This window comes from Phoenix dactylifera, chromosome 5, assembly GCF_051530095.1.
Source record: "Phoenix dactylifera cultivar Ajwa chromosome 5, Ajwa_hap1_PhDact_Kaust_v1.1, whole genome shotgun sequence".
In the NCBI taxonomy this organism is placed as follows: domain Eukaryota; kingdom Viridiplantae; phylum Streptophyta; class Magnoliopsida; order Arecales; family Arecaceae; genus Phoenix; species Phoenix dactylifera.
The window spans coordinates 26,846,269-26,863,634 of NC_143194.1; the positions used below are offsets into that span (position 1 = coordinate 26,846,269).

Genomic DNA, 17,366 nt, shown 5'->3' on the forward strand with positions numbered 1-17,366 from the left:
TGTCTCGGAATTTCTAATATTTTAATTTAAGATTCGTAGGGTGATAAACATTTGGGATAAAGTTCTTCATCCCGTGGTTGAAATGTTGGTTCTGTGGATCCTGATGTGATGACGAGAAAAAGGTTGTACTTCACCACTCTTAGCAAGTTTTACTAGCAGTGTATGCATCTAAAAAAGGGTTTTGCTAGCAAATTTTTGGTGTCCTTGATTTGAATTTGAAAGTAAATTTTGCCGGGTCCAACTGATACTTTGAAATGGAACGATACGGTGACTTTGTTTAGTTTTTTCGCAGTTTGCAGTAATCGAACTCCTATTTGTTAAGCTGGGATCTCCAGAATAGCTAGCTATAGTTCTGACGGTGCTCTTAAACATGTAAATACAAGGATGTTAATTACAGGCTCTAATTAGGCGAAATATGCATCTCCATGTCAGCTATCATTATTATAGAAACAAGCGAGGTGACCGGATGACCAGTAAAACCGGTGCTTTGTTAAACATCGTTCATGTAACTCTGGACCTCATGTTGCATTTTGATTCGAAGGTCTGAAATGAATGGTCGTGATGAATACTCCCATCAAGTAGAGGAGGTCCACGTGAACTGGGTACAAACATATGTCTGGAGGTGGAGGTAAATATGCATTTCATACATCATGCTGCACGAAAATGATATGCATCTCTTCAAAATAATAGGAAAAAAGAGTGTTCGCTAACTAGAAATTATATATTCAACCTTTTTTTCAAGGCCTCTGAGCATCTGAATAATTGGATTTAGAGCGCACAAAGATTTTATCATATTTGAATCGCCTACAAATTTGTTGATGTTTTTTTTATGTGATCTCTCTCTTCTTCTTCTTCTTCTTCTTTTTTTTTTTGATAAAACGATTGCTTACATTAATCTGGCGTGAGTGCAACCAACTGAGTCAAGATACAATACGTTGCATAAAAATGAGGGTACAATCTCAAACTGTCCCTAAGACCTCTCCGGAGTGATGGGCAGCAAAGAAAGCAACCCAATCAGCAGCCCTATTTGCCTCCCGATACACATGAGCAACCTGAAAAGAGTCACAGTCTCTCACCATCTGCTATATATTACTAAGAAAAGAATGGTCATTTACATGTCGCTCAGCATCCCGAAGCCAATCGATCATCATAGTGGAATCTCCTTCCAAGGTGATCTCACCAACCTCTAGGACGCTCCTCATATAGGTGATGCCTTCTCATGCCGCCCTGAGCTCTGCTCCTAAGACTGTCGTGCCGCCGATGTGTCACCCTCCTGCGGCAATCAATCTAAAATTGTGATCACGGATCACAAATCCCGTCCTTTCTCTATCTCCTCCAGCTAGCACACTACCGTCGAAGTTCACCTCGGGGTTGGGGGTTCCCAGATGACAAAAGTGACTCTGGGCGCTGTGACAGCGATGTGGAAACCCCAGGTATCCCTAGTACCTCCAAGTGAAGACTTCCTGATAAAGTAGATGAACTTGGCCGCATGTCGGAAGGCTCTGTCCACCACAGCTCGCGGGGGTGCCCTCCTCCCCTCGAAGATGCCAGCATTTTGGTCTAACCATACGTGGTAAGCTAGGTAGGCACAAGTAACACCCCACTCCACCAACTCTGGTCTCCTTATGGATACCCTCAGATGATGTAACAAGTCCTCTGCCGAACCCCAATCCCGCGACAAGGATGGTGCTGCACTCCTCCATGCCTGTATAGCCTGAGGGCAGTAAAGAAGAGCATGAGTGATGGTCTCCTCCTCATCAGGGCAGTCCTCACACATGGGGATAGTCCTGACGCTCCGCCTAGCCAATACGCTCCAAGTCAGAAGACAGCCCCAAGCCACTTTCTATAAAAATAACGCCACTCGAGGATGGACGCACAACCTCCAGATCTACCCACCCTCTATCCATCGGGTGGTCTCCCTCCCCATCAATGCCTGCAGATCCCTAGCACGCAACATCGTCCTCCTTGTCGGAGTCTAGACCAACCTGTCCACCGACTCCCCACCAAGGATCGGGAGCTCCAAAACCCTCTCGGCAAGCTGCTCCACAAACACATCCCGGACCAGCACCTCGTTCCATCTGCTAGCACTAATCAGCTTGCTGATCCTGCACCCTGACAACCTCACCGAATCCACTATCATCGGCATCCTCCCCCATGGCTGCTCAGTTATCCAAGCATCCTCTAGTACATCAATAGATCGTCCATCACTAATCATCCATCTGATCTCTGGGAGCACCATCCTTTGTATGAAGCATAATCCTAGTGTTTCTGTGTTTGGAATTCAGGAGTGATCAAATGGTGTTAAGCGATCCAATGAGCATCATAAGAATTCCAAGCAGCAAACACCGGAAAGCATGCTCCAACTAGATGTTAGATGCCTGTACCAAGGTCATCCTATATCCCTTGGTCATTTGAATCATCATCTCACACATCTGGAGCCCTTTAACACTGATCAGAATGTTTGATAGCCGCCATTACCTCCTTTATTTCATATATTCTTCATCAAGCTGAGAGAGGGCCAAAAATTCAACCAAAGATGCAAAGCAGGCCAAAATTGAGGTAGTTTCCAAGTTCTCAAGGGGTAAATTTGAGCCTAATAATAATTTATTCAGCTGCAAACTTAATAACAGAAATGGGCAGGATAACCTAAAACATCATTGGCTTAATCATAGTTAAAAACAGAGGCAGTCATTGAATCTTCAAACAAGTAGTTTACTCTTGACAACCATGAAAAGGTTGTGTTTGCGTATGCAGTTCCCTGGTTCTCTGAGTGATATTAAATCATTAAATATTTCAAACTTACTATGGTATTATATGCTACGACATAGGAAAAATGTCAAAATTTGATAAATTATTAGCTCCTAATCTATCCAAGCTCAATCAAATGATTGTGGCTTAGTGATTAAAGAATAACTGATGGTTTTTTGTCAAAAATGTTACAACAAAACAGGAGTCCATGTCCACCATTAGAAATTCTTCAGAATTTTATCTTTTGGCACACCATCAGCCACAAGCACAGTTGTAACATCCTGCCATGTGATCATAGACGTCAGTTAACATCAGTTCTACATTGTCTAAATTAAGCCAGACTACTATTACATACCAAAAATAATACCAATCCCTAATGCCTATTACTACAAAGTCTTTAATGTAGTGTCAAAAAAAAAATTTAGCAGACGTGTGTGAAGTAGTCTACAAATGCAACATAGAACATATAAATAAGGCTATTTCATAGGAGCAATAGTGACCTCGAGTGGTTCTACCATTATAGCTGTTAGAATTTGCAAAAAAAAATTACAAATTTAGACTGGTCACTACATAAATACTACCATGTCTTCTATAATTAGAGCTTTATTTCTATGTAAAAAGGCACAAAATCCAACATCAAATAAGAACCTAAAATGTTGCTGAACTTGTTAAGTCAACATGAAGCAATCAGCAAAAATTTCAATTTTAAGCTGATAATAATATCTTTCAGCATTCATGGAGCACTATTCTGCCAGTATTGACTATTCATCAGATAAATCTGCAACCTCAAAGCTAATTCTGTAAGGTTGAAAGAGTTATATTTCTTCTCAATTTGTTTTTTCTGTTTTTTGAAATTCAACCATTAAATTTCTTATCCAAAACATACTTGTTTTGTTCTGAAGCACCTTGCCTCATTTATGATGCTTTTCCTGATATCCTGATTTTGTTTTCTAGTGTAATCTAAGTACCTTATCCATCTTGGACGGACAGGCTGACTTCAACCATTAAATGTTATGCTCAAGCTCCTTTCTCTTGCATGTTCTCACTTCCCTATCAATGTTTCACTAACCTTTGGGCAAAGAACTATTCAGTGTTCATGAGAGAACAAAACCCGGTAACCACAAAGCTCATTCCAAGTATATTCATAAATTTTTATTTAGAACAGAAGTCCAAAAACTAAAGCCCGATATTGCTGCAGTCCTAGTGCTCATCCTTCTTTCACCATGATCCATTAAGCAGCGTAGCATTAAAAGCTGCAAGCTGAATAAGTTAATCAGATGACTGCAACTCTGGTTCTCAAAACCTTCAACAGTATTCAACTTCTGGGTTATGCAGTTGTGCAAAATTATGGTGATTATGATAGAATATTACACTACCTTTAAGACTATATACACGCGAGCAGGTTCAGGCCGGAGTTAGCAAGCAATTGCACCAGGTGAATGTTGAAATGCGCACAGATGATTGTGAAGCGGAATGATGCACTTGTATGAGCTTTGGGAAGAAGAGATTCAATTCTGGTCCTGAAAGCACTAATTGCATCTGTCTGCTCCAGGCTTTAGCAGTTGGATGGAATTGTGGTGATAATGGAAGAAAATTTAACTACTCTTAAGGGTATCGGAATACATATATGAGAAGGTTCAGGTCAGAATTACCAACAATACACCAAGAGCATGCTTAAATGTCCACAGATAACTGTGGAACAGATTTTAGGGTATAGGAAATTAGGCACATTTGATGCGAACATCCCATGGTGATGCTGATCTCACACCATGCTCAGAGCATGTCAAGAAGGTTTTGCTATTTGCTATCGACTGTTTCCTGAAAAAGCTTCAGGGAATGAACTGAGGTGTTTCAGAGAGAGATTTAAGCACAGATTGAGGTGGCTATTACCTTGTGACAGATCTGCAAAAATAGAGTAGATGGAGCTGTGTAAGGCAAGGATCTAAAGATTGGTGATTTCATAAACCTTAGCTTTAGAAGACCAAATGATCACAGAAAATGGAACAAACAGAAATTTAGAGAGTAAGGTTGGAGGATCAGATCATGAGGATGGATAAAGGTTTTTTTTTTTCCAAGGGGCAAGAAGTATTGTTAAGAAGGAACCTTGGATATTTGAAAGCTATAAACATTTTGGTTAGGGTGGAGAATACCTGAGAGGCACAGGATTGACCATGCTTAGTGGTTTCACTGAGATCTCCAATTCAAGACAACTATGATTACAGAATTTGGGTAACTCTAGGACCACAGTTCCTGATGTTTTATGGAGAAACCCTTGTTGATGATTTACTGAATAATTGGTTTTCTGCAGAGACACCTTTAGAGAGAGAGAGAGAGCATATATATAGCATAGCAGATGCAAATAGCACACTCTAAAAATCATAAAGGGAAATAGTTCCAGTGCTGTTACTCAGATACGAAGTATAGATCCCACTAATAATTGCTCTTAGGGCCAGTTTGGATGCATGGATAATTAGTCTCCAGAGAAGTAATGATTTCTAGCTGTCGCCATCATAAAACTGCAAGGGAAAGAAAGGACTGACTGTCGCCATCTCTAAAATGAGAGCAAAAGAAAGAATATTTCTAGTTATGATTTCTTTGATCACCCACAATCTCGATCTTTTAGGATAATCGATTCCCCTCAGAAGGTGGCTTTCACTATTCCTAAATTATAGGATTTAAGAGCCCAGGATTTCCTAGAGCAAAGGGGAAAAAAAGGGACTCTCCGCTTGGCCATGTTCCTCAGAACCTTATCAATAAATGGAAATATTCATCATATAAATTGTATGGGCATCCAAACAGGCCCTTAATCAACATCTTCTGCCGCGAAGATAGCAGGAGAATAGGAAATTGCTGCAGCTGCTCAGGGAATATAAACAGCATAATTGCTAGTATATCAGAAATATGTCATACCTCAGTCATCTGTTTGTGCCCGCAGAGCACTGCCCCAGTCGATGAAGCATTTAGCACTTGTTTGGCTCTAGAAAATGCAGCCTACAAGAAGTTCATGGAAATTAGTAAGCTAAAAATATATGAAATATTGAATTTTCTAACAAATTATGACATTTTTAAAAAAATTAAAGCATTACCTGTACGTAGCCTTGTTCACCTTTCCATCTATCATCTGGCCGTGACAAAACAGGTACAAGTTTAACACCAGTAGACTCCCAATCCTTGAACCTATCCTAAAGAAGTAAAAGAGAACTATAAAGGTTACAAGGTTTCTGCTTAATTGATCAGACCATTACAGCAAACAGAGCTGTAATACAATAAATTGTAATGCATATGAATTCTATCTTGCAGACCTGATAAGCCATTCTCTGAAGATTTCTCACTCCATAATAAAGCCTCACATCCGATCTTTTATTTGCATTGATTCCGGACTCAATAAGCGAGCGAATTGGACTGCCATGGAAAAGTAAGAGGGAAGCAAACAAGTTGATAAGAGTGAGTAAATTTTATTAGATTATTGACAAATATTATGATGAGATTCTAAACAGCATGTGCCAGTATCCTAAAACACAACTTCATCTTGAAGCGCTCTCAAAATTTCAGAGAAAAAGAAGTGCAGGATATTTTCTTCAAAACACATTGATTGGAAGGCTTTTTCTATCCTTGTGATGGTTGGAAGACAATACTCAAGATACAGCTAACCACAATTAGGAGATGTTAGATATTGCCACTTTATTATGCATTACTCAACTATACATAAACACTAGAGGTGATCACGGGCCTTCTGGCCCGCCCAGCCCGCCCAGCCCGGCCCGAAATTTTTCGGGCTTGGGCATTGAAAAAAGGCCCATTGGTCGGGCCTGGGCAGGAAAAATGGCCCGACCAAAAAAATCGGGCCGGGCCTGGACACTTTTAAAAATGGCCCGATTCGGCCCGGCCCGGCTATAAAACACTGATATAAAATATAATATATTAAAAAAATTTAAGAAACCCTAAAACTAAAGCCCCAAACCCCCCCCCTCCCCCTTCCCTCGCTGAGAGCCGCCGCCCCCCCCCCCCCAAACACCCCCCCCCCTCCCTCGCTGAGAGCCGCCGCCCCCCCCAAACCCCCCCCTCCCTTTCCCTCGCTGAGAGACCCCCCCCCCCCCTTCCCTCGCTGAGAGCCTGATAGCCGCTCCCTGTAGCCGGTTTCCCTGTAGCCGCCGCCTCCTCTCGGTATCGTCGCCTCTTCAACGACCGACCAGCGGCTCTTCGCGTCCTTCTCCCCCGGACGGCAACCTCCGCGGCTCCGGTCACCGACTCACAGTCACCGGTAAGATTTTTCTCCTCCTCCTCCTCCTCTTCGAGCTCGATCCCGGATGGATTTTGTTTTGGGTGGACCGGTGGAGACTGGAGAGAAAGAGGGAGGAGGGATTTGGTTGGCTTGATAGTTGATACACACGTCTGAACTATGAGGAAGGGAGTGATCTTTCATCCCTTCTCTTTTTTGGTTTTGGTCTTGGTTTTCCTTCCCTCACATTGCTCCGGTTCCAGCTGGGCCATCAGGAAGAAAGATCGGGGGATTGGAGATGGACTTCTTGAGGGTGGAGATTCTTTTAATCTTCTCCTCTCGGTTTCTTCTCCCCTGACCTGAGAATCTCAGGGAGCGGCTATCAGGCTGAGATGGGCTCCTGATCTCCCTTTTTTGTTTTTTTTTTTTTTTGCCGGTTGGATGGGGCTTTATTTTTATTATGATAAATACTACCAGCCCAATTGCTAATGTTTCAATTTTGTATTTGTAGGTTTTGAGAGTTAGAAGATGCAAGGATGTTCTTCTACAGTTTTCTATTATGGAAGTGGCTTCAAGAATTATGATTACATTTACTTTTGAATGCACAAAGATGGATGTTTGTTATAATGTTAATGGGACAATGTAATTTGTATTTTGTCTAAATATGTAATTGTTTAAGTTTGTAGTTTTTATTGTTGGGTTGTAATTTTCAGCTGGACAATAATGTTTCATACATTTTATTTTCTTTCTATTGGCTTGAAGATGCAAATTTTTTCTTTTTTAATGTTTGTAGATATATCCAAATTCCAAAGTTTGAAACCACCACCAACACTATCTATTTGAAATAGGCTAGTTATATGCTTAACATTAACCAATTAATAATTGGAGAAATAAAATAAAGGTAGAAAAATACATCCAGTTTTAGAGAGCCCATTAAGCTGTTGGGCCATTTTGGCCCATTTCTAGATTCCCAAAAAAAAAAAAAAAATCGGGCCTGTCGGGTCGGGCCTGTCGGGTCGGGCCTATCGGGTCGGGCCTGTCGGGTCGGGTCTGTCGGGTCGGGCCTGGGACCAGATTTATAAGGTTGGGTCGGGCCTGGACAAAAATTTAAGCCCGACAGTCGGGCCGGGCCGGGTTTGGGCATAGCTATCGGGCCTAATTTTTGCTGTAGAGCCCGGCCCGAGCCCGGCCCGGCCCGGATTTTGATCACCTCTAATAAACACCTATGCAATGCTTAGGCAGCTTTTTGGACTCTGTCAGAACTTCTTCTCTATATATAATGAAAGCAATGGAAGGTGCAACACCGTCCCCCCCCCCTTCGACTCTGCTTTCTTTAATTCCTAAACTGCCTTTCATATACTGGTCTGTGCAAATCATTTCTGTTTCTTCTTGACCTCAACTACATACATGCATGCATGCGCTAAATGCTAAATCAATAAACCAATGATGCAAAACCAATAATGAACTCTCCAACTTGGAGATCCACACTATTAGTCATGATCTATACCACTGAGAATACCTAGAAACCAAATATCGTACCAATCGGAAGGTTTTTTCTATCCTTGTGATGGCTGGAAAACAGTACTCGAGATACGACAAACAACACTCACGAGATAGTTGATATTGCCACTTATTTTGTGATACCCAACTACACGTAAACACCCATGCGGTGCTTAGGCAGCTTTTTAAACTCCTTCAAAACTTCTCTATATATAATACAAACTTTGGGAGGTGCAACACCGGCCCCCTAAAATTGACTCTGCTTTCTTTAATTCCTAAACTGCCCCTAACATACTTCAGTCTGTGCAAATCTCTTTTTGTTCCTTCTTGACCTCAACTTCATACATGCATGTATACATTAAATGTTAAATCAATAAATTAATGATCCAGAATCAATAATGGACTCTTCATATTGGAGATCCACACTACTAGTCATAATCTATAGAACTGAAAATACCTAGAAACCAAAAATCATAAGTTTTGGCAGTCTCTAACCTGCGCATAAAGTGGGTACAAAAATTTTATGGGCTCTATGTGCATCTTGTGGGTGCAAAAATGGATATGTGTGTGTGCGTTTGTATGTAAAATATCTATGTGCGTTTGTATGTAAAATATCTGTGTGCGTTTGTATGTAAAAATCATAAGTTTTGGCAGTCTCTAACCCGCGCATAAAGTGGGTACAAAAATTTTATGGGCTCTATGTGCATCTTGTGGGTGCAAAAATGGATATGTGTGTGTGCGTTTGTATGTAAAATATCTATGCTACAAACACTATGCTTTTTGAGCAATTCCACTTTTGCTAATATTTCAAAATTATCCTTCTCAAAGAATATGACTTCGCGCCTCCTGTTCCTCTAGAACATCTTTTTTTACATGCATTGCATGTGCCTAGCTATAAACAATTACAAAAAAGGAGGGAAAAAAATCCAAAGGGATGTGTGCAAATACTCATTCTAACTGAGCCCTTTCTTTTAACATATTATAAGTAGAAGTTACTAGGCCCTTTTTTTAACAAGTTAAGTGGCTGGATTTATAACCTCAAAATGCTCAGAAAGATACAGTTCGAAAACTTTTTGCATGTCTTTCTTAACATTGTTGACAGACACCTTCTCTCTTAAAATGGCTGAAATTATTTGATTTTAAATAATGTGGGCCAACTTAATACTAATGTTATAAGAACTAACAATTATCAAAAAAATAGACAGAAGAAAAATTATCAAAAACTAAAACAAATCTAATGAATAGACAGAGAACCCATAGTTCTTATGAATGTCAGTCTCATACTAACAGTCTATGTCCTTGATACAAAGAAACCATCACTTCGACAAATTAGCCAAAATCTTGATCAGCACTGTACTCATTTTATTAGGACTCCTATACTCAAATTTTGCTTCAAGTAAGAAAAATAATAACATTTGGGGAAAGACATAAGCAGAACCGGAAACTTATTCAAATAATCTAAATAGGCAGACAATGGATACATGATCTGGTTAAACAAAAAGTAATGACAAAGACCATTTATGTATGAAAATATTTGATTAGCAATAAAAGCAAATTTTATCAATGAAATTATAAACCACTATTCACAATATTTTTCATGATTATGGATCAATAAAAATATGAGGTTTCTTACCATACATTGATCTAGAGTCATAAAAGAGTATGTAAATTTTGATGCCTGGAATGACCAATTAGCTTCAGGCTGAGACGACAGTCTTCAAAGCCATCGGTAAGCTGGCCGTTGCTTTTATATGATTGCTAGAATGATGTTTTTTGCAACCAGAGTAGTTACTCCTAAAACTACTGATGAAGAACCTTGCAACTAGTAGGTGCAATAGTTAGTAAAATGAGGTGTAGAACTCGTTCCTTCATGAACTTGTACCACTTTATTGACCTAAGAACACTGCTATCTAGTAATGTTCTAAACAAGTAACTTTTGGGTGTGTCATGATATTAACTATCGTAAAATAAATGGAACAGAAAGTAGCCATGCAATACTCTAGAGGTAGTATGATATCCAATAAGGTATCTATTTTCAGCATTTGTTCACATTAGGATAGAAAAGTAATTGTCTGGATTTATGTATTTTATCAGCTTAAACAATCCCATAGGAATGTACATTATTATAGAATACTGTAAAAGGATTTATCATGGTTTTTCCTTTGAGGATCATATTGTTGGATGTGGGGTTTTAATGGCCATGATTTAGTAATTGTTATAGGTTGGGCAGTACCTTTGTCGTTATCCGTAACATCACTAAAGGGCAAGATTTGGCAGAAGGATTCAACATGAATGTACTTAAAATGCTTTTCAACTAATCTAATTTTCCATTTAAAGATCTTGTTGGAATTGATAGTAATCAGTTGTTAGCATAATTAAGACACGAGACTCACATCTCCTCTCTAAACCTATGTATACATAACTTGTTGGTCCCTATAGCAAAGCAGCTAGACGCATGTCCTATCCTTGGTAATCGCATCCTTCAATTTCTCCAAGAAGAGACCACAGTCTTAGATGGTTTTGATCAAGAATTGCCGAACTGGTATTGGGTGCCGTACCAATCGGCACCCGGTCCGGTTCGGTACTGGTTCGGATCGGACCGAATCGGTACCAAACCGGTCACCAAAAATGCCACAGCGCGCATTGTGACACCGAGTCCTGGCCGAACCGATCTGATTGCATCCCGTTTGCTCTTGTACTGACCGATTCCGGCCCCGTAGGGGCTGGAACCATTTTATATGCTCGAACCAACTTGGTCAGAGACCGGGTCGGCTCGGCGCGGCCTAAACCAGAAGGTACGGTCCGGTTCGGCATTTCTTGGTTATGATGTATCTTCAAAGAAGCGTCTGTGGTCTTTTATCAGTGATACATCCTCAATTCATCTAATCCACTTGATTGGAGGGGACGACAACAATATTCTAATATTGGATGCTAGAACATGCCCTTGATGATAGATCATGTCATTTAAGGTTTTCAAAGTTGATTAATGCGATATAACATGTAAGAATCTTCCTTTATATGTCGGCTTTAAAAGATAAGATATTTGTGAAAACAAGTTGAAGTATTTGGAAGAACATATGGTTGAAGTGCAATAAGATGATAGTCTTGCTACAAGCCATACTCGCCAAAACCATCACTCCATGGGAAGTGCTTAATTGTGTTTTGACTTAACACTTATGCGCGCGCGCGCACACTTCCCATACATTGGGCACACTTGTCCATCATGCTTCTCAATCATGTCAAATTACGAGCTTGCATGGTTTGGTCAATTTTTAGTATGACTATGAAGCTTATTAGTAAGGTTCGCCATACCGATTGTACCGATTTACTGGTGGAGGTCGGTACCGATACGGTATCGGTACAGTACCGAACCGAACCAATACTGTACCGGCGAAGACCAAAAGAAAAAAAAATCCGCGCAGACGCGCGCGTGTTAATTGTGGCATTGAATATCCCGTGCCGGGCAGCTCGCAGGCGCGGTTCCCAGTGCGGAAAACCGTGCGGCCGCTCTTCTCTGCACGCGGGGCACCCGCACTTGGGCCAGTGCGAATCGGGCTGGTGCGCACCGGTACGGGTACGGAACCATTCAGTTTCGACTCAGAAGAGGTTGGAACCAAAATAATACGCCGTACCGTACCGGTGCCGGTTGAACCGACCGGAACCGGTCGGTTCATCATACCATGCTTATTAGAATTCTCCTTAATGCAAAGTTTGAATGATTATGCTATCTAGAAGGAACAAAAACGGCATAGTCACCTTTAGGTAAAAATCTATAAAAGAACTTCATGGAATCCTTATTTAAGCAGCTGGCAAACTGCTTAATGATCCTAACGTCAAAGAATGAGGCTAATAAGCTAGGTGGATTCACTAGTCCATGTATCTCTAAGTATTTTTGGGCTTTATAGTGAAACATGAAACTAAATGTATAGCTCATGCAGTCCATGGTCAGTCCATAGTCTTAATTCAGTCCATGGGCATAGTCAGTTGATAGTCATTGCCAACCATTAGGATAAGATGCGTGAAACTTTCAGGTTAAAAATGTTCCAAATGGTTAGAAATCTTCCTTTCAGCATAGATCACCAATGATGGTGTTATCTGCAAATTTTTGACCATTCATGGAAAAACCTATCAATAGCATTCCCATAACAAGGCCCTTATAAGGTTCAAAATTCTCTTAAGTTCCACATTTGGCAATTCTATGACAAAGATTCATTCAATGATATAGATTACCACACAGCTATTAAGAAAGAAAACACACATTTACTTATTATGTGAGAGACATGCAGCATTTCCTTTTTGCCATTTATAAATGTAAGTAAATATGGACATTGCCATCAATCTCAAATAGTCGAGCAACTAGCAAACAGATTAGCTTATGTATTGTGCAATTTTCTACCCATATTCTTTACATAATCTATTTTATTGTCTGTAGTCTTACTCTAGCAAAGTTAGTGTCAGTACATGCATTAGCATATCTTAATTGGATGCTAACCAATTAAAAGAGAAGCCTCTTCTTTTTCCTCCTGGAGTTTTGCTGCAAACTATGATTATATAATGTTAGCAGAGTCTCAATAAGCTTTTAAAACCTCAAAACCGCAAAAAATTCACCTAGCCCACTTGCTGAAGCCAAAAACAGGCAGTTCTTAGAAACACTCCAAAATTATGATCAACCCACAATTCTGCATTATTTGGGTAATAAGAAAAAGAGATAAGTAAGAAGAGGTCTATGATGCAAGTTTTAGATTCGCCAATTTGTCATCAGTTAACATATATGCAGATATTAAGAAAGAAACAATATAATGTTGCGATCACTCTCAAAGATTGTCCCAGGTGGAAGCTAGAACTCGGTCGGTATCAGTTTTATCGACAACAAAGGATAGCCCACAGGATGTTCGATAATTAGTCCAGTAATTTTTCCATCTCCATCAATGAATAGCTACGATTTTAGTCATTATAAATCCTTCATCTCACTTAAATTCTCAACTTAAAATAAAAATCAACAAATTAATTTGACTTTTTACGCAAAAAAAAGAATCCTAGATTACAATAAATAAATATAATTTAGAGGGAAGACGGGAATTAGAGGGGAGGGAGAAGAGTACCTGATCCCAGATCCAGTGGCGAAGATGAGCACGGTCGGGAAGGCTTCGGGTGGCGAGATCCGCTCCACCTCGAAGCCCCTCCCCATGACGGCGCTGAGCTCGACGACTTCCCCTCTTCTAAGACCGCAGAGGAGGTCGGTCGTGGAGCCGGCAACGCGCTTGACGAGAAACTCGAACTCGCCACGGGCGGCGGCGAGGGCGGGCGGAGAGGCGATGGCGAGGAAGACGGGCTTGGGGGCAGCGGGGAGGCGGAGCTGGAGGTACTGACCGGGGGCGGTGTGGGCGGCGGCGAGGTCGGGGGCGTCGGAGACGTCGATGGAGACGTGGAAGAGGGATGCGTCGCGGGAGGCCGGGGCGATGAGCGTCAGCGGTGCCTGGGTCCAGGTGGCAGAGTCCTGCCGAACGGCGGCGGCGACGGCGGCGAGGGAGGAGAGGTGGCGGCGGCCAAGGCGAAGGGGGCGGAGGCGGGGGAGGGGGAGAGGGGACATGAGGGAGGGGGCATGAGGCGGGAGGCGGAGCAGAGGAGGTGGAGGGGAAGACAGGGCGACGGCAACCATCTCTTCTCCTCTACTGCTTCGCCTTTTATTTCAAGAAAGAGAACGCGAAAAGGTTGGAGGGGAGCAGGGATCGGTCGTCGCAGCCGCCAAACGGGGAGAGAGTCGCGGCTTAGAAAGCACCGGAAAAGTATCAGATTAGGTATTTCTTCTTTTCAGAATATATATTGTTTGGGAGATATAAAGTGATATACGTGTGGCTATACTTTTCTCTGTTTTGTGCTACTCTTATTTTATCTATTTGGGGTGCATGAGAATAAGAGTTCCAAGGTTCTCCGTTGGCATATGAACAAAAGTTCGAGCCTCAATAACCGAATCTGGCTACGAAATTTTCCCAAAAAACAGAAAAAACTCTTGCTAGGAAATTGTTTTAGGACAACTTTTTCTGCATACGTGTAGCAATGGATAACTCTTATCTCATAAATGGTGATCATTTTTAGTCTGATAAATTATTTGTCATGTACAATTATAAAAGAGAAAATAGTTGCATACCATCAACTATTTATTACCTAGTATAATCTATATTCAAGGAGTATTTCATTGTGATCCTATGCATGGAAAAATGTTTGGGAGCACCCATTTTGCTATCAGATCCTAGTCAATTTTATGAATTATTTGAGATGTCTAATGCATGATGTGCACCAGAGCATGTATTTATGGCTTTAATCCTATAAAATTTCTAATATGGATTTAGAATATATTGGTTGAATATGATGGAGGGGGCCTAATCTGAATGCTTCGAAATGATCTTCCTACCCGAGCGTTAGTCCTAGCAGGGTGTGAGATTCTGAATGATGTTTATTTCAGAAGATTTTGGCTCTCTCCTATTCGCCAAGAAATGACTTTACTATGTATATCATCATGGACATTTTGTAGAGTCAAAATTTAAGTCTCCAAAATCAAAGTTCAATTGAAATTTGTTAAAAATGTTGAAACGAAATATTAAAAATTTAACATTAGTGTTCAGCTTGTTATTATTATCATTAATGATAGAATCATAATAGAACTTCATTTACATACAATGCTTGTCTACACAAAAAATACAATACATAAATACACAGTAGCATATACTATTACAGTCGAGTTTTCATATGGATCTCTAAATAATGAGGTGCAATTTCCCTATAATAAAGAATCCAATCTAAATACATTATTTAATCTTGAATATTAGATATTGATTTCATATTTGGAATCCCAACCTCGTCCGCTGGTAGTCTTACAGTATCAGCACAAACATATGTTGGCATGAGATTAATATATCAACATAGCTTATGGTATAGTTGGAGAATATAAGATCGGGAATAAATAAGCTTCACTTGTTCAACATAGCATTGATGTAATTAATAATTCAAGATGAGATGACCAGCATGTAGAAAGTTAATAGACAGTTCAATATTATTAGCAAGACCAAACAAGGTGCTTAAGATGCCACACTGTAATAATTGGTTGTTGTCGAATATGTGACCATGAAAGATGCCTGATAGCTTTCATTCACAAATCTCAGGATCTCCCTCCAAGAAAACACGGCCATGATCACAATCACCAGATAGCCAGGTGGTGCCAGCCTAGGCCGACTTCCTCCATGACAAACGTATTCCATTCACCTGTGTAAGATTTCAACTTGAGAAATTTGGTTTTGCAAGGCCAATCAGAAGGATAGATTTTACTCCACATAAGATAACATGGTGTCCTGAAGATAGCCGACGCCCACCAGGGCAAATCAAAGTTATGGTCTAAAATTGACAGCTATAGATTAATCATGTAAAACCATTGATACCTAGAAGAGTCGCTGTTACGGAAGGGCAAAAAAGCACTATATGGTTGAGTAGAATGCCAGAGAAGCAGCTCCGGCATGTTAATAACTTAAAAACAGTTTATGAGCTGAGTAAAGCCTGAAAGTACAAAATAAAAGGAAGCTTGTAGCAGGAATCAAATAGAGAGCATCTGATAGCTTGCCAATATATTGAATATTGAACAATCATAAACTGACAAATTCGAGAATAACCTAATGAAACTGACAAAAAACTAAAATATAAAATGTAGAGCAGCAGGAAATTGAGAAAGAAGGTAAATATAGCATGATTATAACGAGCCGAACTCGTACCAATCAAACAAGCACAAAAAGCGAAGACCAAACTCAACACCCAAGCTGTCCAAAGCTAAACACAAATGGCAAAGTTTAAAAACCAATTTAACAGAACTGCTAAATGGAGCAAGTTTCTTGTGTCTTGCTATGTGCTCTCCTACTGGCAAGTAAATTTTTTTAAGGATAACTGGCATGTCTAATTTTAGAAGCCAGAAATCAATGTCAAAGAAAATATAAGACGAGACCAAGCAAATATGGATTCCATTAACCACCAAAAAGAAAGAGACTTCCATCAATGTGATAATCGTTAGAAGCTTCTAAAGATAATCATATAAAAGAACATTCTTATCTAACATCAATATAATAATGATTACTATTTATACAAACATCTCTTTAGCAAGTTCTCAAATAAAATGTCCCATAAAACAAACTCTGAAATCACATGATGCTGAGGACCGAGCATTATAAGAGATGGCATAACGAGAAACTGAAAGCCATAAGCAAAGAGCCTAATAATAAGATGCCCAACCAAATTTTATCAGCATCTACCTGCCAGAGACCAAATCCCAGATAAGGGCAATGCATAATGGCAGAATTTAAGTTTACAGATGAAGATAAAATTAGAAAGGAAAGACATCAGGAGATCCTTTGACAAGCAAAAGGATAAGATGAGGCATCTACTTAATGTCGTGAAACAAACATTTACTTTAACATGGAGAAGCTCAAAGTAGCAAGAGACTACTAGATTGAGGGGACTAGGTGATATATCAAGCACCAATCATGAGGGAATCCACCACTTCATTTGCCTCCTTAATTTGAGGCTCAGAGGAAAAAAGAAAATCATACCAAGGAGCAGGAAAACTGGAGGCAAAGAAAACTGCTTGAAGATGTTTGCCTTCCAGATACAAATGAGGGTAGTCATGCAATCTTTACACTCTAAAATAAAGGAAATTACATAAAGTCATAAACATTGTAAACCTTGAAAAGAAATGCAAAATCACAGCATCATTTGAACAGCCTCCAACATAAACATGGTTTGCTTTGCCACTGGAAGGCATAAATCTACACTGAATCCAATATGGATGACATTGGGCAAAGAGATTAGGATGGCAGACACATGTTGCAAAGCATAAATTCCATGTTCAAAACAAGTGATA

The 17,366-nt window shown here is 40.2% G+C and overlaps 1 protein-coding gene across 2 annotated transcripts; it reads right to left on the bottom strand.

The window, feature by feature from the left end:
• Positions 1-916: 916 nt before the first annotated feature.
• Positions 917-17,258, bottom strand: LOC103722867 (FAD/NAD(P)-binding oxidoreductase). Of its 2 annotated transcripts, none has more exons than XM_008813565.6 (5): positions 13,570-17,258; positions 6,051-6,150; positions 5,835-5,930; positions 5,659-5,739; positions 917-3,029 (listed from the first exon to the last, which is right to left on the bottom strand). In XM_008813565.6, exons 1-5 carry the CDS (start codon positions 14,124-14,126, stop codon positions 2,967-2,969), a joined length of 897 nt encoding a protein of 298 aa, XP_008811787.2. In that variant the 5' UTR covers positions 14,127-17,258; the 3' UTR covers positions 917-2,966. The 2 variants fall into 2 exon arrangements, with proteins under 2 accessions (XP_008811787.2, XP_088578179.1); XM_088722053.2 differs by lacking the exon at positions 917-3,029 and adding an exon at positions 5,113-5,264 and having other exon boundaries at positions 13,570-14,258.
• Positions 17,259-17,366: the final 108 nt, after the last annotated feature.